The sequence below is a fragment of the Ornithorhynchus anatinus genome, chromosome 4 (genome assembly GCF_004115215.2).
Source record: "Ornithorhynchus anatinus isolate Pmale09 chromosome 4, mOrnAna1.pri.v4, whole genome shotgun sequence".
Lineage (NCBI taxonomy): Eukaryota > Metazoa > Chordata > Mammalia > Monotremata > Ornithorhynchidae > Ornithorhynchus > Ornithorhynchus anatinus.
The window spans coordinates 104,063,018-104,090,247 of record NC_041731.1 but is presented as its reverse complement, the minus strand read 5'-3'; the positions used below and the strand labels follow the sequence as shown (position 1 = coordinate 104,090,247).

The following is a 27,230-nucleotide window of genomic DNA, read 5'->3' as shown; positions in this document are numbered from 1 at the left end:
TCTGCCGTTCGAAATGCCGGGCTAAATATAAGCCAGTCGGCTCAGAAACAGTCACCGTCCCACATGGAGTTCACAGTCTAAGTGAGAGGGAGAACGGGGATTGAATCCCCACTTTACAGATGAGGAGACTGAGGTTCGAAGGACTTGCTCTAGTGACTTATCGGTCAGTTGTATTTGTTGAGCGCTTACTGTGTGCGGAGCACTGTAGTAAGCACTTGGGAGAGTACAATACAATAGAGTTGGTAGGCGCATTCCCTGCCCACAAGGAGTTACAGTCAATAATAATAACGTTGGTATTTGTTAAGCGCTTACTATGTGCAGAGCGCTGTTCTAAGCGCTGGGGGAGATACAGGGTAATGCGGTTGTCCCACGTGAGGCTCACAGTCTTCATCTCCATTAGACAGATGAGGTAACTGAGGCCCAGAGAAGTGAAGTGACTTGCCCACAGTCACAGCTGCCAAGTGGCAGATCCGGAATTCGAACCCATGACCTCTGACTCCCAAACCCGGGCTCTTGCCACTGAGCCACTCTGCTTCTCAAGGAACCTTGCCCAATGCCACAAAGTGGGCCTGTGACAACGGTAAGTACAACCTTGGTCTCCTGAATTCTAATCCCACGGCCTTTCGACCTCAAAATTCCCATGAACGCAATGGAGGTTATAGGTATTCATTCTTCATTCAGTCCTATTTGTTGAGCCCTTACTGTGTGCAGCACACTGTACTAACCGCTCGGGAGAGCGCAATATAACAATAAAGAGACACGTTCCCTGCCCACAACGAGCTTCGAGTCTCTGAGACTCTTCTGGATGCATCGTCCCCTGCCCGGCTTAGGGTAGGAGATATGAGAGAATAAACGTGCCTTCCCAGATAGGTTCTCTGCCTCCAACTTTCTCCCATCCTAAGAAAAGAAGCTCCCGGAAACTTTCCCCACTCCCAGTTCATTGACGACCCATCCCTTAGCCCACGTTTAGTCCATCCCATTTATTGAGCGCTTCCTGTGTACAGAGCACTGTACTAAGCACTTGGGAGAGTAGAAATAACCCGCTTTATTGCTCTATTGCTTTCCGAGGGCTTAGTACAGCGTTCTGCACGCAGGAAGCGCTCAATAAATACGACCGCATGAATGAATGAACACATTGCCTGCCCACGAGCTTAATAATGGCGGTATTTGTTAAGCGTTTACTATGTGCAAAGCACTGTTCTAAGCGATAGGGGGATACAAGGCGATCAGGCTGTCCCACGTGGGGCTCACGGTCTTAATCCCCATTTTACAGATGAGGGAACCGAGGCCCAGAGAAGTGAAGTGACTTGCCCACAGTAACACAGGTGGCAAGCGAACCTACGGCGTAGAGGGAGCTTACGGCCTAAGGGGATGATATTTCTTGCAACGATGGCAAACTGATTAAAACATTTTCCTGGCTAGATGCACACACACACTCCAGTCAAGCCCCAGGACTCTTCGAGTGTCACCTCCAGCTCTCCCGGAGCAGCGATGACGGGAAAAGTCGTCGGCCTACCTACCACGTAGCCTGGAAATCCACTTCCCTGAGTCGGTTGTAGCGCCATTTGCAGTACACTTTGGTGGCGAAACATCGGTCATTCACTTCAGGGAGTGTGGTGAACTGATCCTTTAAGAATCCTTCAAAGCCCGACTGGGTTGTTTTCAAAAGCTTCATGTCCTTGATTCCAGAGTGAACGTCGGGATTTCCTGAAAGGTGGGGATAGAGGAAGGGGGAGGGGAGAGAGATTGAGCTCCGTCACCATCGCGTAAACTGAGGCGAAAGAGCTGGGTGTGCTGAAATGCAGTTCTCCGACTGCGATTACCCAGCAGTGAAGTTACAGGCGTCTGCTCTGCGGTTCCGAATCTTAAATTGACAACCCATTCATTCATTCAAGGGTATTTATTGAGCGCTTACTATGTGCAGAGCACTGTACTAAGCGCTTGGGCACCTGTGCCTTTGTGACTCAGTGGAAACCCACTTGTGCCTCTGTGACTCAGTGGAAAGAGCACGGGCTTAGGAGTCAGAGGTCATGGGTTCGAATCCCGGCTCTGCCACTTGTCAACTTGTGGGCAAGTCACTTCACTTCTCGGTGCGTCACTTACCTCATCTGTAAAATGGGGATGAAGACTGTGAGCCTCACGAGGGGCAACCTGATTACCCCGTATCTCCCCCAGCGCTTAGAAGAGTGCTCTGCACAGAGTAAGCGCTGAACAAATACCAACATTATTATCATTATCATTATTATGTCCTAAGAAAGGATTGAGCATGGGAGAGGTTTTTGCTTTTTTATGGCATTTGTTAATCACTTACCATGTGCCATGCACTGTTCTAAGCCCTGGGGTAGATGCAAGCTACTCACGTTGGACAGAGCCCACGTCTCACGTGGGGCTCACAGTATTAATCCCCATTCTACTGAAGCACAGAGAAGTGAATCGACTTGCTCAAGGTCACACAGCAGACAAGAGGTGGAACCGGGATTATTCAGTCACTCATTCAATCGTACTTATTGAGTGCTTACCGTGTGAAAAGCACTGTACTGAGCTCTTGGGAAAGTATAATTTAACAACAGACAGACACGTTCCCCGCCCACAACGAGCTCACAGTCTAAAGGACTAGATGTGGATAGGACTAGGACTAGATAGGAGTAGGATTAGAACTCAGGTCCTTCTGATGCCCAGGCCTGTGCTCTAGCCACTAGGCCACACTGTACCCCTTTAGTCAGGCGAAGGGAATTTTACTGCTTAGGAGGCAATGGGTAAGACCAAGTGAGGTGAAAGCTGAGGCTAGTGATGACAATAATTCAGAATTCAAACTTAATTCAGGGAGATTTTTGCTGAACTTTCTGAATCACTGCAAAAAGCCTATGGCGTGGAAGAGTAAACCTCTGTCATCATCAGTGGTATCTATTGAGCGCTTACTGTGTTCAGAGGACTATATTAAGCGCTTGGGAGAGTACAGTATAACAGAGTCGGCAGACACATTCCCTGCCTGCAACGAGTGTGGGCAGGGATTGTCTCTATTGTTGAATCGTACTTTCCAAGTGCTTAGTACAGTGCTCTGCACATAGTAAGCGCTCAATCAATACCTTTGAAGGAATGAATGAACGAGCTTACATTTCAAAATCTTATTAGGCAAGTCCCGCAAAGGGGAGATGTGAAGCAACCTTAATGTTAAGAGTAGACACAACCGTCGTGGTGGAGATTGGGGATGATGTTCATTAATAAGGCGCTGTCCTGCTCTTCTTGCCCTCTCCCGTGTAGATCGTGGAAGGATGAAGACGAAGAATCTGCTACACCTAGACAGTTTGAGCGTTCATTTCTGATTCCACTTTTCGGTTTACCTGGTGGCATTCTCATTTCTCTCTCTTTCTATCTAAATACCAAAAAATTGGAGGGAGGAGTAGCAAATGACTAATCATTTGTGTAAAATACATTTTCTTGGAAAACAAACATCTGGCTCTTTAATTGGCTGTTTCCCTTCGTTGATTTAAGACTAAAGTTTCCGACTGGCGGAAGAGATTCGTCAACCCCGGAGGATCAGAAGTCTGGGCCATCTCGGTTGAAACATAGCATGATGGGACCAAGCGTCTCAAGGTCACTATTTTTAGATATTCTTCTCACCACCCACAGAGCTTCTGACAGGATGCATTAGGATCCTGCTGTTGGCTTGGGTGATAGTAGGGGACCTGATAGAGGCATAGCTATAGAGAGGCAGGTCCCTCTCTTCCTCCCCCTGCTCCTCCTTCTCTTCCTCCTTCTCCTCTTCCTTCTTCTCCTCCTCATCTTTCTCTCCCTCCTCTTTCTCCTCTTCCTCCTCCCGGTCTTCTTCCCATTCCTCTTTATCCTCCTCTTTCTCCTGCTCCTCCCCCTCCTACTTCTTCTCTTCCTCTCTCTCCTCTTTCTCCTCCTGCTCTTCCTCCCATTCCTCCTTATCCTCCTCTTTCTCCTGCTCCTCCTCCTCCCTCCCCCCCTACTTCTTCTCTTCCTCTTCCTCTCCTCTTTCTCCTCTTCCTCCTCCTGCTCTTCCTCCTGTTCTTCCTTCTCCTCCTTTTCCTCCTGCTCCTCTTCCTGCTGTTCCTCTTCCTCTTGCTCTTCCACTTCCTGTTTCCTTCTGCTCCTACTCCTTTTCCTCCTTCTGTTTCTCCTAGCTGCTGTTCCTCCTCCTCTTCTGCTCCTGCTATTCATCCCACTCCTCTTCCTCCTCTTTCTCTTGCTTCTGCTCCTCCTCCTTCACCTCCTCCTCTTCTTCCTCCTCCTCTTCTCCTCCTCCTCCTCCTCCACCCCCTCTGCCTCTTCCACCTCCTCAGCCTAAGCAGTCACACTTGCTATCGGTGCTGTTAAACTTGACCCCCAGAATGGTTTGCTAAGGGTTCATGATTTATTTTAAATTTGTTTATTTATATTAATGTCTGTCTGCCCCTCTAGACTGCAAGCTCCTTGTGGGGAGGAAATGAGTCTACCTACTCTTTGTACTGTACTCTTCAAGGGCTTAGTACGGTTATCTGCCCACAGTAGTATTAAATAAATACCACCGATTGATTGATTATGGTGGGGAAGATGACTTTTTTTTACAAGGGCTTAGTACGGTTATCTGCCCACAGTAAGTATTAAATAAATTCCACCGATTGATTGATTATGGTGGGGAAGATGACTTTTTTTACAGTATTCATTTAGGGCTTATTATGTACCAGATGTTCTAAGCGCCGGTGTAGATACAAGCATATCCCACACGGGGCTGACAGTGTTAATCCCCATTTTACAGATGAGGTAACTGAGGCACAGAAAAGTTGAGTGACTTGTCCAAGTTCACACGCAGCCAAGTGCCAGAGTCGGGGTTGGAACCCAGGAGTTCCTTTCCTCCAGGACAGAGGTCATCTAAGGGGGATTTGTGAACTCCTAGGGGGTTCCTTAACATGCTATCAACATGATCTGAGAGCAATTCGGTCAGTGGAGGAGCCTCATTTGAATGCTGATGAGCAGGCATGTCCGTCATCCAGCCCATCTGCACTGCAGACCCTTCTTTGCTGCCTCTGTTTGCAGCTGAGGTAACTGGAGCAGGGCAGAAAATGAATCTTTGTTTTAGGTGAATCTCACTGATCGAGGTGGGGTGGGGAAGCTTCCTCTCCCATGCTCTCTCTAGTCACCGGGCCTGGAACTCTCTCCCCACATCTGGCAGACTCTCTCCCCATCGCCAAGGCACTTCTGAATCAAACGATCAATCGATGGCATTTATAAAGCATTTACATCAATCAGTTGCATTTACTGAGTGCTTACTGCAGGGCACTCACTGTACGAAGCGCTTGGGAGGGTACCACATAACAGTATAACAGACTCGTTCCCTAACCAAAATGAGTTTACAGTCGAGAGGGGGAGACAGATTTTAATATAAATAAGTAAATTACAAATAAGGACATAAATTCTGTGGAGCTGGGCCGGGGGAGGGGTGAATAAAGGGAGCAAATCAGGGCTTGGCAAAACGGAGTGGGAAAAGGAAATGAGGGCTTAATCAGGGAAGGCCTCCTGGAGGAACTGTGCTTATCTTATGGTGTTTGTTAAGCGCTTACCAGGTGCCATGCACTGTTCTAAGCGCTGGGGTAGATACAAGCTAGTCATGATGGACAGACCCCATGTCTCACATGGGGCTCACAGTATTAATCCCCATTCTACTGAAGCACAGAGAAGTGAAGCGACTTGCTCAAGGTCACACAGCCGAGATTATTCGGTCATCTTTCAATCGTATTTATTGAGGAAGAGGAGGAGGAGGAAGAGGAGGAAGAGAAGGAGCTGTGCCTTCAATAAAGCTTTCAAGGTGAGGAGAGTAATTGTTGGATATGAAAAGGGAGTGCGTTCCAGGACAGAGGCAGGACATGGGGGAGAGGTCAGCGGCAAAATAGACAAGATCAAGGTACAGTGAGTAGGTTGGCATTAGCGGAGCGAAGTGTGCCCGTTGAGTTGTAATAGGAGAGTAGCAAGGTGAAGTAGGAGGGGGCGAGGTGATTGTTTTAAAAGTGAGGGTGAGGCATTTCTGTCTGATGAGGAGGTAGAAGGGCAACCACTGAAGGTTCTTGAGGAGTGGGGAAACGTGCCCTAACGTTTTTATAGAAAAATGATCCGGACACTGGAGTGAAGTATGTACTGTAGTGAGGAGAGCCAGGAGGCAGGAAGGTCAGCAAGGAGGTTAATACAGTAAAAGAGGCGGGATGGGATAAGTGCTTGGATTAACATAGTAGTAGTTTGGATTGAGAGAAAAGGAGGAATTTTGGTGATGTTGTGAAGGTTGAACTGACAGGATTTAGTGAGAGACTGAATATGTAGGGTGAATGAGAGAGAGGAGTCGAGGATAACGCTAAGGTTACAGGCTTGGGAGACGGGAAGGATGATGGTGATGTCTACAGCGATGGGAAAGTCAGGGGGGAGGCAGGATTTGGGTGGAAGATGAGTTCTGTTTTGGACATGTTGAATTTGAGGTGATGGCAGGACATCCAAGTAGAGATGTCTTGAAGGCAGGAGGAGTTGCGAGACTGCAGAGAGAGAGAGAGATCAGGGCTGGAGATGTAGGTTGGGGAATCATCCGCATAGAGTTGGTAGTTGAAGCCACGGGACCGAGTGAGTTCTCCAAGGAAGTGGGTGTAGATGGAAAATAGAAGGAGGCCCAGAACTGAACCTAGGGGAAACGCCACATTTATAGGGTGGGAGGCAGAGGAGGAGCCCGCGAAGGAGACTGAGACTGAACGGCCAGAGAGATAAGAGGAGAACCAGGAGAGGATAGTCTCAGCGAAGCCGCGGTTGGATAACGTTTCCAGGAGAAAGGCGTGGTCCACAGCGTCAAAGACAGCAGAGAGGTCGAGGAGGACTAGGATGGAGTAGAGGTCACTGGATTTGGTAAGGAGGAGATCGTTTGCGACCTCTGAGAGAGCGGTTTCTGTGGAGCGGAGGGGACGAAAGCCAGGTCGAAGGGGGTCAAGGAGAGAATTGGAGGAGAGAAACTTGAGAGAGTGGGTGTAGACAACTCACTCGAGGATTTTGGAGAGGAATGGCAGAAGGGAGATGGGGCATCTTGACATCTTGGCAGAGCACTGTACTCAGCACTTGGGAGAGTAGGGCGGATAAGTTGACACAATTCCTACCCTCAAGGAGTTTACAATCGAGGGGGGAAGATAGCCATTAAAATAATTTACAGACGGGGAGAGGAACTGAGTTGGGGGAGGTAGGGGGAGAGTAAGTAGGGGGAGGGTAAGTACTAGGTGCCAAAGGGGAGAGACTCAGGTTGATGTCTCTCCCTCTAGACTGTGAGCTCGATGGGGGCAGTTGTACTCTCCCAAGCGCTCAGTACAGTGCTTAGCACACAGTCAGCGCCCAATAAATACGATGAAACTGAATCGATATGCTGGACTGGTTTCAGAAGGAAAAGGTTGGAAATAGAGACTCCCACAGAGAAGAAAAACCCACGGATCCTGGTGACATTGCAAGTGCTTTGTGAATTCATTCATTCAGTCAGTCATATTTATTGAGCGCTTACTATGTGCAGAGCACTGTAGTAAGCCCTTGGAATGTACCTTGCAATTCATTCATTCATTCAATAGCATTTGTTGAGCGCTTACTATGTGCAGAACACTGTACTAAGCACTTGGAATGTACAATTTGGCTGCAGAGAGAGACAGTCCCTGCCCACTTACGGGCTCACAGTCTAATCGGGGGAGGCAGACGGCAGAGCCAAACAGAACGAAACAAAAACAAAGCAACATTATCACGAATTAAGGGGATGTACACCTAATTAACAAAATAAAGAGGGTAATAAAATATATACAAATGAGCACAGTGCTGAGGGGAGGGGAAGAGGAATGGGGAGGAGCAGAGGGAAAGGGGGCTTAGCTGAGGGGAGGTGAAGGGGGAAGGAGGAGGAGCAGAGGGCGGAGGGGAAGCAGAGGGAAAAGGGGGGAGCTCAATCTGGGAAGGCCTCTTGGAGGAGGTGAGCTCAAGATCCGGTCTAAACACAATAACTTTTCTAACCATCATCACCTCCTACAGATCGACAAAGCCACAGTAAACTCGCTGTCACCCAAACCATACCACCACTTTGCCCTCCAAATTTCACATACTCTAAGTGAATTCCAAGCTTCTTTCTTTAGTACAAAACAACCTAATTCTCACATGGCAGATGGAATTTATTCTATCTTCATTTTTCTGGTACCTTTGAAAGATTTTTTTTACTAGAACGCTTTAATGCAGTTTTAAAATATCCCTTTTTCGGTTATTTATGTCCTTTTAGGAGGAGTTAAATGTAGAACCAATTATATGCCTCATGACAGGACTTTTTCTGCCTTAGGGAAGCTCTGTGTTCTCTGACACCTGGTGTGTAGGTAAGGAAACAGGTCTATTTTCTATCAATTCTCCGTGAGCTTTTTCCCTAAGAAAGCTAAAGAGTAGGCCGCGTGGCTCTCGGAGAGATAAATTGCAATCTGTTCGGTTAATGAGTGTGTAGGGGGAACTAGAGAAATTATGTTTTAGGAAATTGAGGTGTTGAAAGCTTTCTTGTGCATCTTACTCGTTTCCCATCGAAGGAATCCTGAAAAGCTGATTTAGTGGCTGCATGGAAGTGGAACTGAAGAGGGGGACTGTCTTTTGGGTGCATGTCTCCTTGTTTGCAGGAATTTGTATCCCTTTTTTTTAAATGTATGAGGCATAATATTTTAGCTGGTGAATTTGAAAGGCACCATTGTACTAAGAGTTGGGGCCCTGCCAAGGGAAGGAGATAAAATAAACCCTCCGACTCCATCCCGAGATCTTCACGTTTGCCAAGAATCGCTAAGGAGAAAAAAATAAAGGCGATTTCCATAAAAAGATGAGCGAGTCGAAGTCGGTCGGACTCGATCTGCCAAAAATGTGGTCAGAGTTAATCGTCTCCAGGAACGTTCGCCTTTCTTTCTGGACAAAACTGAAGCCAAAACTCATTAGAACACCCAGATGCTTCCCGCATTTTCAGAATTGAGCAGAAAGAGAAGGAGCATAGGAGAATCGCACCTTCCCCTTTCTGTCTCTACCTTCCCCCTCATAGAAGAATTAGGGCTGAGCTAGCCTCGGGCTCACTGGGGTGAGGAGAGAGGGCAGCATGGCCTAGTGGATAGACCATTGGCCTGGGAGTCAGGCGACAGGTTCTAATTTCGACTCTGCCACTTGTATGCGGTGTGACCTTGGGCAGATCACTTTATTTCTCTGGGCCTCAGTTACCTCATCTGTAAAATGGGGATTGAGACTGTGAGCCCTATGTGGGGCAGGGAATCTGTCCAACTTGGTTTGGCTTGAATTCACTCCGGTGCTTAAGACAGTGTCTGGCATATAGTGAGTACTTAACAATTACCATTATTATTATTATGATTATTAGCAAAGACATGTGAGTTGTTCCCACTTGCCTCCTGAAAACCAGAAGGCCTCTCTTCCCCTTGCCCTCTTCAGGGGCTGCCCTGAGCAGACTCTAGACTGTAAGCTCACTGTGGGCAGGGAATGTGTCTGTCAGATTGCTCTATTGTCCTCTCTCAAGCGCTTAGTACATAGCCTGCACAGAGTAAGTGCTCAATAAATACGATGGACTGACTGACTGACAGACACGGCCCCTCCCGCCTCTGTATTGGTCCTTTCCCAATCGCTTACAGCTTATAAGCGCTCTGCACACAGTGAGCGCTCAATAAATACCGTTGATAATGATGACTCTGATGAGCCAAGGCCCTTCCTTGGGCCAGGAAGAGAACCCAACCCTGCTGTATCTAATAATAAAAGTAATACTGGTGGTATTTGTTAAGCGCTTACTATGTGCCCAGCACTGTACCATACTAAGCCCCGGGAGGGGTGGGGGAGATACAAGCAAATCGGGTTGGACACAGTCCCTGTCCCAAGGGGGGCTCACAGTCTCAATCCCCATTTTACAGATGAGAGAACTGAGGCGTAGAGAGGTGAAGTCTTTTGCCCAGGGTGACCAGCAGACAAGTGGCAGAGTCAGGATTAGAACCCATGATCTTCTGACTCCCAGGCCCGGGCTGTATCCACCAGGCCGTGCTTCCGCCCCCGCCCCATTATCTCTCCTCTCCCCTCCGCTCCCCAGGCTGTTCCGCCCACCGCTGTCCACTTCGCTGACCCCCGGGGCAACAAGCCTCCCCCTCTTCCGCTCCTCCTCTCTAGACCGCCAGCTCCTCATGAGACTGTGGGCTCCTGGAGCGCAGAGATCCTGTCTACTAAAGCTACCGTCTTGTGTTCATTCAATTGTATTTATTGAGCGCTTATTGGGTGCAGAGCACTGTACTGAATGCTTGGGAAAGTACAATAAAACAATACACGGTGACATTCCCTGCCCCAAATGAGCTCACGGTCTAGAATGGGGGAGACAGGCGTCAATACAAATAAATAAATGACAGATATGTACATCAGTGCTTTGGGGCTCGGAGCGGGGAAGAGCCCTCTCTCTCCCAACCGCTCAGAACCGCGTGGCTCAATGGAAAGAGCACGGGCTTGGGAGTCAGAGGTCGTGGCTTCTATTCAGCGCTTAGAACAGTGTTTTGCCAATAGTAAGCGCTAAACAAATGCCATCATTAATTAATCCCAGCTCCGCCACTTCTCAGCTGTGTGACTTCGGGCAAGTCACTTCACTTCTGTGTGCCTCAGTTGCCTCATCCGTCCAATGGGGATTAAGACTGTGAGCCCCACGTGGGTCAACCTGATTACCTTGTATCTACCCTAATGCTTAGAACACTGCTTGGCACATAGTAAGCAATTCTCATCATTATTATCAGTACAGTGCTCCGGAAATACGATTGATCGATCGAGCGGGCCCAGCCGCTCTCTTCCCCCCGTTGTAACTGCACCTCGTCCTTCTCCAGCAACCCCGAAGTAGATGGATGGCGGCAGCAGGGACAGCACCCAGGTGGCCAGAAGCGACCGGGGCAGCAGGGAGAATTCAGCGGTGACAGCCCGGAGCAGAGACTCCTCCTTCCCCGGGGTGGGTAGCTACGGTGGTGTTTTGGGGTGCTCCCAACCCTGGTTCCGCCGGTGCCAACGGGCCTCTCCCAGTGGCCCCCATAACCCGCTGATCTTCGACTGGAGGCCCCCCGAGGACTCTCTGAACATAGTACTGCCCAGATGCCCGGAATACTCACCACCAGCCTCCCTGTTGCATAATAATAATAATAATTGTGGTATTTATTAAGCACTTACTATATGCCAAGCACTGTTCTGAGCACTGGGGTAGATACAGGGTAATCAGGTTGTCCCACGTGGGGCTCCCAGTCTTCATCCCCACTGGACAGATGAGGTAACTGAGGCCCAGAGAAGTGAAGTGGCTTGCCCGAGGTCACACGGCATACAGGTGACGGAGCCGGGATTAGAACCCACGTCCTCCGACTCTACCTTTGCGTTATGCTCCGCTTCTCTCTCTCTCTCTCATTCAGCCTCCTCATTCGGTCGCTCTAACTGTCCATTCCAACCGCTTAGTACGGTGCTCCGCATACAGTAAGCGCTCAATAAATACTATTGAATGAATTAACAATCTCTTTAGAATCTGCCCTCGCCAGTCTGATCCGAGCACTTATCCTCTCCTGCATCGGCCTCCTCGCTGATCTTCCTGCCTCCTGTCTCTCCCCCCTCTGGGCCATACTTCACTTTGCTGCCCAGATCATTTTTCTAAAACAAACGTTCGGTGTACGTCCCCCCGCTCCTCAAGAACTTCCAGTGGTTGCCCATCCACCTCCGCCTCCAGCAGAAACTCTTTACCGGCAGCTTTTTAAAGCACTCGAACAGGTCGCCTCCTCCGTACCGCACCGATTTCTTTCCCTTACCCTACGTACGTCTTTATCTAGTCTATCCTGCCACCAAGCCCTGGCCCACGTTCTTTCTTGGGCTTGGAACTCCCTGCGCCTTCATATCCACCATTCCTTCCTCTCCCCGCCTTCAAAACCCTCCTAAAATCACAACTCCTCCAAGAGGCCTTCCCTGTCCGCGTCCTCATTTCCCCACCCTCTCTCCCTTCTGCATCGCCGACGTACTTGACTGTGTACCCTTAAGCGTTCTGATACTCTGCGCCAGCCTCCCCGTACTTCTATGCCAACCCTCAGCGTGGCTCAGTGGAAAGAGCCCGGGCTTGGGAGTCTGAGGTCATGGGTTCGAATCCCGGCTCTACCACTTGTCAGCTGGGTGACTGTGGGCATGCCACTTCTCTGTGCCTCAGTTACCTCATCTGTAAAATGGGGGCTAACTGGGAGCCTCACGTGGGACAATCTGATGACCCTGTATCTCCCCCAGCGCTTAAAACAGTGCTCTGCACATAGTAAGCGCTTAACAAATACCAACATTATTCTATTAGACTGTAAGCCCCTCAGTGGGGAGGGATTGTCTCTATCTGTTGCCAAATTGTACATTCCAAGCACTTAGTACAGTGCTCTCGTGGCTCAGTGGAAAAGAGCCCGGGCTTGGGAGTCAGAGGTCATGAGTTCGAATCCCAGCTCTGCCACTTGTCAGCTGTGTGACTGTGGGCAAGTCACTTAACTTCTCTGTGCCTCAGTTCCCTCATCTGTAAAATGGGGATGGAGATTGTGAGCTTCATGTGGGACAACCCGATTACCCTGTGTCTACCCCAGCGCTTAGAACAGTGCTCTGCACATAGTAAGCGCTTAACAAATGCCAACATTATTATTAGTAGTAGTAGTAAGCACTCAATAAATACTATTGAATGAACGAATCCTTATACACCACTAATTCCCCTAGTTGTAATTTCTTTTAATGTCTGTAAACTCCCTTTGGGCAGGAATGACATCTATTGTATTGAACTTTTCCAAACCCTTACTACAGTGCCCTGTGCATAGGGCTCAAAGAATGCCTCTCAAAGATTGGCACAGAGTGAACACTTAATAAATACTTTTATTATTAGGCCCAAATTCTGGATGTTGGAGTCTTATTACACTTCCCTATCAATCAAACAATCAATTAATGGTATTTACTGAGCACTTACTATGCACAGAACACTATACTAAAAGCTTGGGAGGGTATAATGCAACAGAATTAGCAGACACGTTCCCTGCCCATTACGCGCTAACGGTCTAGCTGGAGAGAAAGATGTTGAGATGAATAAATAATTGCTAATATATAATTTAATGATATGTTCATAATTGAAAGATACGCACATACATTCCCAGGCCTTGTCCAGTCCCCAAATGGACCCTGTTTTAAGAGTCTTTTTTTCTGCTTGGGTGAAATAGGGAAATTTCAATCAATGAGCTATTGATTTTTTTTAAAATGGTATATGTTAAGCACTTACTACGTGCCAGACACTGTACTAAGTGCCGGCGTAGATACAAGTTAATCAGGTTGGTCGCGGTCCATGTCCCACATGGGGCTCACGGTTTGAAACTCCAATTTATAGATGAGGTAACTGAGGCCCAGAGAAGTGAAGTGACTTGACCAAGGTCACACAGCGGACAAGTGGCAGGGCCGGGATTAGAACCCAGGTCCCTACTGACTCTCAGACCCGGGCTCTATCCACTAGGGCCAGACCGCTCCTCACCCTTGATTGGCGAAGCAGCACAATCCGATTGGCTTCAAATACAATCTTTGGTGAGGTAATTCAACCTGAGAGGCTTCAGATAGTTTCCTCGATATCCAAGTGAGGAAAGTGTCTTCTGAGAACCACCAAGTGCTTCCCGACATCCCATTTCCTTTCACAAGATCTTGGAGGGAAGGGAAGGAGGCCCGCTTAGACGGGGTCGGCTCGAGCCTTCGGAATCAGCGGCCGAGCGGAGACCAGGATTCAGATCTCTGGTTGCTTCTCGGTCTTCTGCTTCTATTATAGGAACGTGTCCCACTCTCCATCCCCACCCTTAGTCTGGCAACCTAACGTGGAGAGTTTGCTGAGTTTCCCACATCTGAAGGGTTAGCCGAGGACACTCCTGAGGGAATTCAGTGCCTTTCGGCTTTAGGCCTCAGTTCCAGCTTGAATCCTCCCAGGTCGGGAAGTCATCTGCCAGCTGCTTAGCAACCTACGCAGAAAGGGTCAATGATCTCTTTTTAGCTCCTAGTTGCAAATCACGGGCGGGCTGGAAGTAGAATCCGCGTTGAGTGTCTCAGTGGAGACTCCCCTCACCCTTCCAGCTGAGAGATAATCTCACCATTAGTGTATTAGTGTGGAGGACGGGCTCATCCTGTTGAAGCTGGAAAGGTAAGGACAAGCCCCAGCGGAAAAGGAAAACCGCCATTTGCCCCCACCAGTGGAAAGGTGCCAAGGCAAACGACGTGGCCTAGCATTGGACCGGGAGGTCAGAAGGACCTGGGTTCTAATGCTGACTCTGCCACCTGTTTGCTGTGAGACCTGGGGCAAGTCACTTCTCTGGGCCTCAGTTACCTCCTCTGTAAATTGGGGATTAAGACTGTGAGCCCAGTGTGGGACTTGAACTGTGTCCAGCCCCATTACCTGGTATCTACCCAGTGCTTAGCACAGTGCCTGGTGCATAGTAAGTGCTTAACAAAGACCGTAAAAAAGACAAAAAAAGGAAAGGAAAGGGGACCTCGGTTGAGGCATCTGGGGTAACCTGGGACAGGGCAAGTCACTTCACTTCTCTGAGCCTCAGTTATCTCATCTGTAAAATGGGGATGAAGACTGTGAGCCCCACGTGGGACAACCTGATCACCTTGTACCCCCCAGCGCTTAGAACAGTGCTTTGAACATAATAAGCACTTAACAAATACCATTTTTACAAGGATTTCTGCCATCGGCAGAGGGCGGTGCCTCTCATTTGACCAGCAGGGATCCTCCTATTGCATAATAATTGTAATAATAATTATGCTATTTAATAATAATAGCATTTGTTGAGCTCTTACAATGTGCCAGGCACTGTACTAAGTGTTGGGGTGGCTACTAGCAAATCGGGTTGGACACAGTCCCTGTCTCACGTGGGACTCACAGTCTCAATTCTCATTCATTCGTATTTATTGAGCGCTCACTGTGCGCAGAGCGCTGTACTAAGCGCTTGGAACGTACAATTCGGCAACAGAGAGAGACAATCCCTGCCCGACAACGGGCTCGCAGTCTCCTTTTCCGGATGAGATAACTGAGGTACAGAGAAGTGAAGAGACTTGCCGAAGGTCTCGCAGCAAATTTTAGATTTGCTCTCCTTCTCCATTTCCTCTCCTCCCTCTCTGTCCAAATGGACAGAAGTGCTTTTAAAGGAGAGTAGAAGGATGATCATTCAATAATAAAGAAGAAGTGGGTGGATGATCATTCAATAATAAAGGAACGAGTCGTTTCGAAAGTCAGCCAGGACTTGATGTGGACTACTATCCTAAACACTCGGGTGAGTATGACAGAATCAGTTCAGGGACCTTGCCCTGGAGAAGCTCATACTGGAATGGGGAAGATAGATTTTCAAAATAACTAATAAACAGAAGAAAGTGGAGAATGTAACAATAATAATAACGTTGGTATCTGTTAAGCGCTTACTATGTGCAGAGCACTGTTCTAAGCGCTGGAGTAGATACGGGGTCATCAGGTTGTCCCATGTGAGGCTCACAGTCTTCATCCCCATTTTACAGAGGAGGTAACTGAGGCACAGAGAATAATAATCATAATCATAACGTTGGCATCTGTTAAGCGCTTACTATGTGCAGAGCACTGTTCTAAGCACTGGGGTAGATACAGGGTCATCAGGTTGTCCCACATGAGGCTCACAGTCTTCATCCCCATTTTGCAGATGAGGTAACTGAGGCACAGAGAAGTGACTTGCCCACAGTCACACAGCTGCCAAGTGGCAGAGCAGGGATTCGAACCCATGACCTCTGACTCCCAAGCCCGTGCTCCTTCCCCCGAGCCACGCTACAGAAGTGCTTATAAAGGGTAGTGATTGCTTTAATGGCTTAAGTAGCTCAGAAGTGCCGAAATGGCAGTTAGGGAAATACAGGGTGGTGAAGTTAGAAATCAACGGGGAAAGGTCATCTGGTGGAGATAATAGTCACGATAATAATAATTTGGTATCTGTTGAGCACTTAGTGTGTGTCAGGCACTGTACTAAGCGCTGAGTTGGATACAAACACGTGACTTGCCCAAGGTCACACAACAGAGAAGCAGCATGGCGTAGTGGGTAGAGTGAGGGCCTAGGAGTCCGAAGGTCATGAGAAGCAGTGTGGCTTAGTGGAGAGCACAGGTTCTTGGGAGTCGGAGGTCGTGGGTTCTAATCCCAACTCTGCCACTTGGCAGCTCTGTGACTTTGGGCAAGTCACTTAACTCTCTGTGCCTCAGTTATCTCATCTGTAAAATGGGATTAAGACTGTGAGCCCCATCCGGGACATCCTGGTAACCTTGTATTTCCCCCAGCGTTCAGAAGAGTGCTTGGCACATAGTAAGCCCTTAACAGATACCGTTTAAAAAAAAAGAAAATCCCAGCTCTGCCACTGATCTGCTTTGGGAACTTGGGCAAGTCATTTCATTTCTCTGGGCCTCAGTCACCTCACCTGTAAAATGGGGATTGAGAATGTGAGCCCCACATGGGACAGGGACTGTTCCCAACCAGATTTGCTTGTATCCACCCCTGTGCTTAGTACAATGCCTCACACTTAGTAAGCGTTTAAGAAACACCGTAATAATACTTAACAGACTAGCTGGTGGAGGTGGGATTAGAACCCAGGTCCTCGCTTTTTCCACCAGGCCATGCGGCTTGCCATGTAGTCTGTATTCGATTTGCTAATAGACCTCTTTTACCAATTTAGCAAAATCTACCGCAGGAGAATTTCAGAAATAGGGATTCGATCGCCACCCCAACAGGCATTTCTGTGGGATTTCAGAAGGGCTTTGGAAATAAAGAGTGACGTGGTCTGACGGATGTCAACTGGGAGGAAGTTCCAGGGTTGAGGAGAAATAGGCCGGCAGAGGGAGGGGTGAGGACGAGGCCCACCCAGTAGGGTATCTTGAGAGGACAAAGAGCGTGAGGCTGAAGTGCAGTGGGGGAAGACTGATAAGTAGGAGGAGGAGAGCTGAAAGACTCACTTAGAACCAAAAGCGGGGACTTTCTGTTTGACTTAGAGAGAAAAGGGCAACTATTGGTGGTTGCGTTCAGACCTCGGGTGCCTCTGAGGTTCTCCTGTCAGACCCATCGACGTCGGGGACCGAGGCATCATCTCTCGTCAGACGATGTTGCCCGTGGGTTTCAGCCCAGAGGGAGTTCTCCATCACTTTTCTCCTACCTCATACCTCCCTTCTTTCTTTCTGCATCTCGGCCCGCACACTCCGCTCCTCTGGTGCTAACCTTCTCCCTGGGCCTCGTTCTCGCCTGTCCCGCCGTCGACCTCTGGCCTGGAACCCCCTCCCTCCTCAAATCCACCAAACAATCACACTTTCCTCCTTCAAAGCCCTACTGAAGGCTCACCTCCTCCAAAAGGCCTTCCCAGACTAAGCCCCCCTTTTCCTCAGCACGCCCTCCCCTCCCCGTCGCCCCAACTCGCTCCCTCTGCCCAACCCCGTGCCCCACAGCATTTGTATATATGTACGTATCTATAATTCTATTTATTTATATTAATGCCCCTTTACTTGTTTTGATGTGTATTTATCTATAATTCTATTTATTTATATTGATGCTACTGATGGCCGTTTACTTGTTTTGCTGTCTGTCTCCCCGCTTCCAGACTGTAAATCCCTTGCGGCGGGGATCGTCTCCATTGTTGAATTGTACTTTGCAAGCGCTTAGTACAGTGCTCTGCACACAGTAAGGGCTCAGTAAGTACGATCGAATGAATGAATGTTCCCCTCACACTCCCTCCTTTCCCCCAGGCTCGGCCGCTCCATCTTCATTCGATGGGGGCTGATTGAACCACGGAGACGGAGCCAGGTGAGAGCACTCGGCACCAGAGGTGAGCAGATGTCCCCGGTGGCCAATCAATCAATCAGGCGTATTTACTGAGCGCTTACTGAGTGCAGACCCCTGTACTTGGGAGAGTACAGTGCACTCAGAAAGCGCTCAGTAAAAACGATTGAATGAACGAGAGTACAATACAACAGAATGAACAAACGCAGTCCCCGCCCACTCTCTGGCCTGCCCCGAAAAGCTGGAGTTGGGTGTCCACCTGGTGCTAGCCCTGACAGGGATGTACTGAACAGCAGCGGCAGTATGGTGGTGGTGGACAGCGGAGGCTAATCTGGAGGAAGATTTATGTTTATCTCTCTCCCTCATTTCTATCCATCCCTCTTCCTCTCTCTCTCTCCATTTTCCCCCTCTCCTCTTGTTTCCTCACAATGCCTTCTTTCCTCTTTCCCCTTCCCATTTCCTTTCTCTCGCACAATCTCCTCGAAAGCAGGGATCGTATCTACCAACCCTACTGTATTCTCTCAGGTGCTTAATAAGTACAGTGCTCTGCCCTCTGCAAATGTCACTGTGACTTCCCTCTCCTTCTTTTCTCTCCTCTCTCTCTCCATCCCCTTCTGGCCCCACCTTGGTCTAATAATAATAATTATTATTGGTAATGGTATATAATATTATATAAAATATATAATATTACCATTATTATTATTATTTCCTGATCCCTTATAGACCCACCCCTACTTCTCACCTGAAGTGACTAGGCTTCTTGCCACTCTACCAGGATCTCTCCCAGTAATAATAATAACTGTGGTATTTGTTAAGAGTTTACTGCGTGCCGAGCACTCTAGATAATCAGGTTGGACACAGTCCCTGTCCCACATGGGGTTCACAGTCTAAGAAAGAATGAAAACAGGGATTGAATTTCCATTTTACAGATGAGGAAACTGAAGCACAGACAAGTTAAGCGACTTGTACAAGGTCACAAGCTGGTTAGAGAAGCAGTGTGGCCTAAAGGATGGAGCACAGGGCTGGGAGTCAGAAAGACCTAAGAAAAATAATAATAATAATAATAATAATACTATGTGCCAACCACTGTACTAAGCCCTGAAGTAGATGCAATTAATCAGGTTGGACAGAGTCCTGGTCCCACATAAGGCTCACACTCTTAATCCCCATTTTACAGATGAGGTAACTGAAGCCCAGGGAAGTTAGGTGACTTGCCCGAGGTCACAGAGCAGACGTGTAGCAGAGCCGAGATTAGAATCGAAATTGTTCTGATGCCAGCTCTGATCCTTGTCGGCTATGTGACGGTGGGCACGTCACTAAACTTCTCTGTACCTCCGTTACCTCTTCTGTAAAAAAGGGATTTAAGACTGTGGGCTCCATGTGGGACATGGACTGTGTCCAACCTAATAACTTTGTATCTACACCAGAGCTTAGTAGAGTGTGTGGCACATAGTAAGCACTTAAATACCATAAAAAAAGGGGTGAAGAAGGGATTAGAACCCAGTTCCCCTGAAACCCTGGCCTGTGCTTTTTCCATCTAAATTAAGCACTGAAATCAGCTCTGGCTTGGAGGTGGGCAGGGCTGACAGTAACTAAGCAGCTGCTCTTAAGATGGACACGCACACGGGTTCTCTTGAATAACTTCTTCACCATCCTGGTTTGGTGATGGCGGTGGTGAATATATCTCCCCCTCAGAAATGGCTAAACCACGTCCATCTCGGCCAACAAAAGGGAAAAGACTATTTTCTCACCGTTTCTGAACTGCTCGACTTCACAGAAATGAATCCCGGTGGGGCTGTGAATGAAGGCGTGGACGTGTCGGGCCCCGTTCTGAAAACAAGGGAAACGGTCCGAGTGAAATTAAGACACATTTCCGTTGGTCCTCCGTGATTCTGGAAGTTTCAATTTTCCCCCCTACCTTCTCGAAACGCTGCCAAGGGGCCTCCTCGATATACACCCTGGCTCTGGAGACGTGTGAAAATGAAGAGAGGAAGTGCTCACAGATGTCCATGGCAAACGTTTCTATAGTTTTGATCTGTGAAGGCAAAGGTGATGACAACCATGAACCGCTAGTCACTTTATCCCGGCAGGTGCCCGGACTGCTCTCTATCTTGATGGGCGATCCTTTATATTAATGTCCGTCTCCCCCTCTAGACCCTTCGCTCACTGTGGGCGGGGAATGTGTCTGTTTATCGTTATATTGTACGCTCCCAAATGTTCGATGCAGTGCTCCTCACACAGTAAGGGCTCAATAAATATGACCGACTGACTGACAGGACCTTCGGCCATCTCTCAGAGTGTGAGGTACAGTGAGTCGTCATCGTGAGAGGAAGACGTGTGTCGTGGGAGAGAAAGGCTAGGGACTTGGGAGTCAGAGGACCTGGGTTCTAATCCCGGCTGTGTCCAATGCTTGTCCTATGACCTTAGGCAAGTGACTTAACTTCTCTGTGCCTCTGTTACCTCACCTGTGAAATGGGGATTCGAGACCTGTTCTCCCTCCAAATCAGATCCAGAGCCCGATGAGGGACAGGGACGGTGTCCAACATGATAAACTTCTATCTATCCCAGTGCTTGACCCATAGTAAGCGCTTAAACAAAAACTATAAAAAAGAAGGTAAGAGGAGAGAGCTGAAGGAGTAGACTGGGCTAATGTCCCTTCCAGGGAAGTAAGTGGAGCTTCAGGGCACGGAGTGGGAGGAGATGGGGAGGAGTGGGGGAACGATAGTTGCCCTTCGAATTAGAAGACACCATTCACAGTGAAGTTCACCCGTGAGCGTATGTGTGTGGTTGAAAAGAACAATGTGGATCCCAAAGTCTGACCAGTTAGGGCAAGCAGCGTGGTCTAGTGGGTAGAGCATTGGCCTGCGAACCAGAAAGACCGAGGTTCTAATCCCGGCTCCATCGCGTATCAGCTGTGTGACTTTGGACAAGCCACTTCACTGCTCTGTGCCTCCGTTACCTAATCTGTAAAATGGGGATGAAGACTGTGACCCCCACATGGGAGAGCTTGATTACTTTTGTATCTACCCCAGCGCTTAGAACAGTGCTCGGCACATAGTAAGCACTTAACAAATGCCACCATTTTTATTAGTGGAAAGAGCCTGGGCTTGGGAGTCAGAGGTCCTGGGTTCTAATCCCACCTCCGCCACTTGTCAGCTGTATGACTTCGGGCAAGTCATTTAACTTCTCTGGGCCTCAGTTACCTCATCGGTAAAATGGGGATGAAGACTGTGAGACCCACCTGGGGCAACCTGATGACCATGTAAACCCCCCCACCCAGCACTTAGAACAGTGCTTTAAACATAGTAAGTGCTTAACAAATACCATTATTATTATTTTTACCTCATCTGTCAAATGGGGATTAAGACTGTGAGCCCTCTGTGGGACAACCTGATGACTTTGTATCTATTCTGGTGCTTAGAACAGTTCTTGGAACGTAGTAAGCACTTAAGAAATACTATTATTATTATTTTTATTACCTCATCTGAAAAATGGGGATTAAGCCTGTGAGCCCCATGTGGGACAGCTTGATTACCTTATATCCCCAGTGCATAGTGAGCACTTAACAAATACCATCATTATTGTTGTTATTATTGTATCTGCTGTGTGGCCTTGGATAAGTCACTTCACTTTCTCGGTTCCTCAGTTTCCTCATCCGTCAAACGGAGATTAAGACTGTGAGCCCCATGTGACCACCTTATCTCTACCCCAGGGTGCTTGGCACATAGGAAGCTCTTTACAAAGGCCACAGTGATCATTTTTATTATTTTGCACGCAAAAAGACTCTCCTTTGTTGTAGGGTCATGTTCCATGCCTGCAGTGCCTGGTGATGTTTTATCTTTGGCCTCGTCGTCCCTCCAAAATTGAAGTGTGTGTGGATGATCCCCGCTGACGGGGGCTGGGGGGGCCCCAATCTGGGCCACTGAGGCCAGGGCTCTCAAATTGGTGCTTCCACCACGTTGGAGAGCGCGGGAGGGGAGGGAGGCGAGCTGGGCTCTCCTGGTAGGGGACAGAGGAGGTTGCAGAGAGTGGCCACCTCCGCTGACACCACAGTGGAGCTTGGGACGGCGGGAGGGGTGGGAGCCAGGATGTACGCGATAGGGGAAGGGGATGGACGTCAGGCCAGGGTCAGGTCGCATCATATGACCGGCTTGGGTGGGGGGCACCGTGTTGGGCTGTGGTTCGACCTCCTCGCTTTGAGATTGGTAGCTGGTAGGACGACCAAGAAAATTAGAAAATTCATAAGCCAACCAAATGTCTCTCACGCAAACCACAGCCCCATCGTGAACCCTTCCAAACGTCCCCTGGGAAACCCAAGCCAGCATACCGTAGCATCAGGTTGATTTTTCCAGGATTCCCCTGCTAGTTTAGCTTATAGTTTTTCTCTATTCCCTTTGAAGAGGCCCTGCGGGTTCCACCAGTGTATGCCTCTTTCCTCGAAAGGTTTTCTAGAATCAGGCATTTTGGAGGGCATGAGAGGAAGGGAGAAGATACTTATTTGTTCAGAGCAGCGAAGGGAACCCCAAATGAAACGTCAGTCGGCGGGTGCGGCATCCAGCCTCAGGGGATTTGAAGGGCAGAGTGGCTAAAGGAGTTGCACACATACCCCTTTGAATTTTGCTAAGACGTGGACCGTGTTCTTTATGGTGTCCGTGGGGATGATGTCCGAATTGTCTCCGTGGAGGTAATCTTTCTTGGAACTCAGCGTAAGCTGTACCGAAGCCGCCACCTCTTTGATGGTGTGATATTTGCCGTCTCGTTGGATCTGGAGCACCTTGACCATGTCCTTTCCATAGCCAGTGCGGACAAATTCCACATCGGCAACCTGAAATGGAAACAAGGGTGGTTTAGCGGGTCTAGACTAAAAATTCCTACCCGAAGAGGCCTTATCCGGGTCAGATTGTCTCCCAGCAACGAAAGATGAGAATCTGGCCCTCCTTGAGGGCGTGGTTATAGATGCACCCCTCAAACTGGGGTGAAGAAAGGAAATGGGGGTGAATGTAAATTTCTCTTACCTCCCTGTGGAGAGGGACCCCGTTGGGTATGCCTTTTCCACGGTTAATCTCCTAGAAAAAACCTCCTTTCCCTCTATTTGATGACTTGGTTGACACGCCCCTTTGATATATTTCCTGAAGTGGCTTGAAATCACAGCCCCGTTGGCCTCTGCTCATGGGAAGAGAGAGGAATGGTAACCAGTCGATCCATCAGTGGTGTCTACTAAGCGCTTACCGTGTGCAGAGCACTGTAGTAAGCACTTGGGAGAGGATATTTGAGCAGAGTTGGTAGACACTGTCCCTGGCTCCAGGTAGAAGACCGGGAGGTAGCCTGTGTGCCCGCCCAGAAGCAGCATGGCCTAGTGTTATAAAGCACGGGCCTGGGAGTCAGAAAGAGCTGGGTTCTAATCCCGGCTCTGTCACTGTCTTCTGTGTGACCTGTGTGATTCACTTTAGTTTGTGCCTCAGTAACCTCATCTGTAAAATGGGGATTAAGATTGAGCATCTGACCAATCTGCTTCTCTCCATCCCAGCGCTTAGTACAGTGTCTGGCACACAGTAAATGCTTAATAAATACCGCCGCCTCCACCATCATCATCATCAGGTATGGTTCCAGCCCAGACTGTGTTGCCAGCTGGGGGTTTCTTCAAGCATTGCCAGAGGGGAGTGCTTTCTCTTTCTCTCTTTCTCGCTCCCTCCTCCCTGCTCCCCCAAACCTCCTCCCTCTTCCAGCTTTGTTGTTCATGAATCCTGGCCTCCCTACCTCTAGAGATGAGAGATCAGGGGGCAAAGACCTCCTTGGCCCCTCAAGGGTGTCAGAGGCACAGGGATGGGGGAGAAATGCTATTACACCTCCGTCTCTAGTAATTGAGGCATAACAAGTGATATTTGCCACATGGTAAAAAAATGTGGAGTTGGTTAAGCACCTGGAATCCATCAAACGATGGTATTCGTTGAGCATTTACTACGTGCCGAGCACCGCGTTAAGCACTTGGGAGAGTACAGTGCAACCAAATTAGCAGCCACATGCCGAGTTTACAGTCTAGAATCTTCCAAGTTATGAGATAAGCCGATGGGGCACCGTCCCCGTCCCACCTGGACTCACAGTCTAAGGGGGAGGGAGAGGAGGTGTTGGATCCCCATTTTATCGCTGAGGGAACTGAGGCACAGAGAAGTATGTGACTTGCCCAAGGTCACCCAACAGGCCCGTGGTGGAGCCACGATTAGAACGCAGCTCTCCTGATTACCAGTCCCGTGTTCCATCCTAGACCATGCACAGTTGTCATTCTGTCGGTGTGAGACCAGTAGCCTCACGGCCTTCTCCTCTGGCCACCTAATCAGTCCCCCTCTCAATCTGCAGTAGAAGAAATAAAGGTACTTCTACTAGAGAAAATAAACAGACTATGTGTCACTCCCGAACTTAAAACTATTCAAATGACTCAAATTCTCCAAAGATCCTTCCGTGGGTTTGTAATAACTGCTAAATATCATCAGAATTAATAGCAGACCAAGCATTGTTTTAAAACTGCTCAGACCTCCTGAACATCCTCCTCATTTCCTCTGCGGGCATTCTGTTGCTTCATTTCCGTTGGTTTCTTTTCAACTATCTTCTGGGGGGGGCGGGGGTTGTTGTTTGTTTTTTGCTTTTAGTACAGTAGCCTCCTCACAAGACCTTCGCTCACTGGTGTACACACCATAAACAGCTCATTAAAATATTTAGATTGGAATTTTATATCTCAATGCACGCGGTGAGCTCGGATCTTAAGGTACGAGTACTGGGGTTTGGGAGGAATGAAGAGCACTTTAGGGAGAATTAGGGGGAAAACTACCTCCAACTCCATAGGATTTTGGGCCCAATTTTCCAAACCTTCCAAGAAACAATAGCCACAAAGCGTGACTGGAAGCCTTTGTACAGTTGCTTTGGAAATCCTCTGGGGTTGCCCTGTTGGTGGATGGAGGATTTTGTGGTGGAAGGAGCACTATGAAGTGAGTGGCTCGGTGGAAAGAGCACGGGCTGGGGAGTCAGAGATCATAGGTTCAAATCCCGGCTCGGCCGCTCGTCAGCCGTGTGACTTTGGGCAAGTCACTTCACTTCTCTGGGCCTCAGTTACCTCATCTGTAAAATGGGCATTCAGACTGTGAGCCCCACGTGGATCACCTTGTATCCTCCCCAGCGCTTAGAACAGTGCTTTGCACATAGTAAGCGCTTCACAAATGCCAACATTATTATTATTATTAGTGGAGTGAACCAGCCCTCCAAGAAACACTGCATCCTAATCCTGGCTCTCTCACTGCCTCAGGGAAGCTCCTTCTATGTAAGCTCATTGTGGGCAAGGAATTTATCTGTTTAATGTTGGTATTTGTTAAGCGCTTACTATGTGCAGAGCACTGTTCTAAGCGCTGGGGTAGATACAGGGTCATCAGGTCGTCCCACGGGAGGCTCACAGCTAATCCCCATTTTACAGATGAGGGAACTGAGGCACAGAGAAGTGAAGTGACTTGCCCACAGTCACACAGCTGACAGGTGGCGGGGCCGGGATTCGAACCCGCGACCTCTGACTCCCTTTACTGTTGCATCGTCCTCTCCTGAATGCTTAGTGCAGTGCTCTGAACACAATACCAGCTCAGTAAATACGACTGAATGAACCGTGGAGATAGAGTGAAACTTGGTGTATCTGGACTGCATGGTACCAAAAAACTCAGTTATCTTAGACTCTTCCAGAATGTCTATGCAGGTTCTGTGGACCCAGATTTACACCAGAGAAGTTCTGTTCAAATGTAAAATCACTGGGGAATCACTGGGCCTGGGAGTCAGAGGATTTGGGTTCTAATTCCGGTTCTGCCACACAATAGTAATAATAGTAATGATAGCTTACGAAATATAAAGCAATATACTAAACACAGGGGTAGATGTAAGATAATCAGGTCTCACGTGGACCTGAGGGACCAGACGGTCCCTCAGCCTAAGTAGGAGAGAGAACAGGCATTAGAATCCCCATTTTGCAGATGAGGGAACTGAGGCCCAGAGAAGTTAAATGACTTCTCCAAGGTCATACATCTGGTAAATGGTAGAGTCGGGATAAGAACCCAGGTCCTCTGGCTCCCAGACCCATGCTTCATCCACTAGACTACACTGCTTCACCGGTCACTTGTCTACTGGGTGCCCTTGGGCAAGTAAGTCACTTAATTTCTCAGGGCCTCAGCTTCCTTATCTGTAGAATGGGGTTGCACTACCTGTTCCCCTCCTCCTACTTGGACTGTGAGCCCCATGTGGGACAGAGACTGTGTCCAACCTGATAATCTTCTACCTCTCTGAGTGCTTAGTTCAATGCTGGGCACATAGTAAGTGCTTAACAAAGACCGCAATTATTTATCATTATTCAAATCATTGAAACACGAGATACGGTAAGTGATAAGTAGTAAGTGCCACTGTGATTAAAATAAAGCTTAGATCTCAGTGCTGACTAAAAGTAGATACGACAAGGCACACCGCAAACACCACGGTCTAGTGGATCGAGCCCAGGCCTGGGAGTGCAGAGGTACTGGGTTCTAATCTCTGCCACTTGTCAGCTGTGTGACCTTGGGCAGGTCACTTCACTTCTCCGGGCCTCAGTTCCCTCAATTATAAAATGGGATTAAGACTGTGGGCCCTATGTGGGACAAGGACTGTGGCCAACCCAATAATCTCGTATCTGCCCTAGTGCTTAGAACAGTGCCTGGCACGTAGTAAGCGTTTAATAGATACCATAATTATTATTATTATACAGAATTCCGCTCCAAATAAAGTGAACTGGCTCCTGTGTTAAACATTTACTATATTAAGTTACTTACCCGCTATGCTTACTTTGCTAAGCACTGTTCTAAGTGCTGGGGTAAATACCAGTTAATCAGGTCCGACACAGTCCCTGTCCCACACGGGGCTCACAGTCTAAGTAGGAGGGAGAACAGGTATCGAATCCCCATTTTGCAGTTGAGGAAACTGAGGCACTTAGAAGTTAGGTGGCATGCCCTAGATCACACTGCCGACAAGTGGCAGGGTCACGATTAGAACCCAGGTCCCCTGACTCCCAAGCCCATGCGGAAAAGTTGTCTCTTTTTCTTTCCAATCCTTTAATATGCCACCTTCTCATTTTTGAGTGATATAGTAGATGCAGCGATTTTGATTTTCTTTAAGAGAGAAAAACTCAAATATGCCAAGTATCCAGAGTGACTTCGGTCTCAAGAATTGTGGATGATTGAATGTGTACCACAGTGTACACATTCCCCTCCTCTTTTCCCTAGACTACTGAAACATTCTAATCAAATACAAGGAGATGGAGCCATTATTTTCGTTGATCTTGAGAATGTAATCAACAACAATTACATTAATTAGAGGTAGAGTGAAGGGCCCCTACCTGTACTTGGCAACTGC

General features: G+C 48.4%; 1 protein-coding gene across 1 annotated transcript in view; it reads right to left on the bottom strand.

The window, feature by feature from the left end:
• Nucleotides 1-27,230, bottom strand: part of LOC100078972 (uricase-like) — a 43,592-nt gene that overhangs the window by 8,851 nt on the left and 7,511 nt on the right. The window contains exons 2-5 of the mRNA XM_029064035.1: nucleotides 22,432-22,650; nucleotides 19,744-19,860; nucleotides 19,577-19,655; nucleotides 1,521-1,707 (exon numbers count right to left, since the gene is read on the bottom strand). Of these exons, the coding sequence (XP_028919868.1) occupies nucleotides 1,521-1,707; nucleotides 19,577-19,655; nucleotides 19,744-19,860; nucleotides 22,432-22,650 (602 nt within the window). The remainder of the gene's footprint in view (nucleotides 1-1,520; nucleotides 1,708-19,576; nucleotides 19,656-19,743; nucleotides 19,861-22,431; nucleotides 22,651-27,230) is intronic.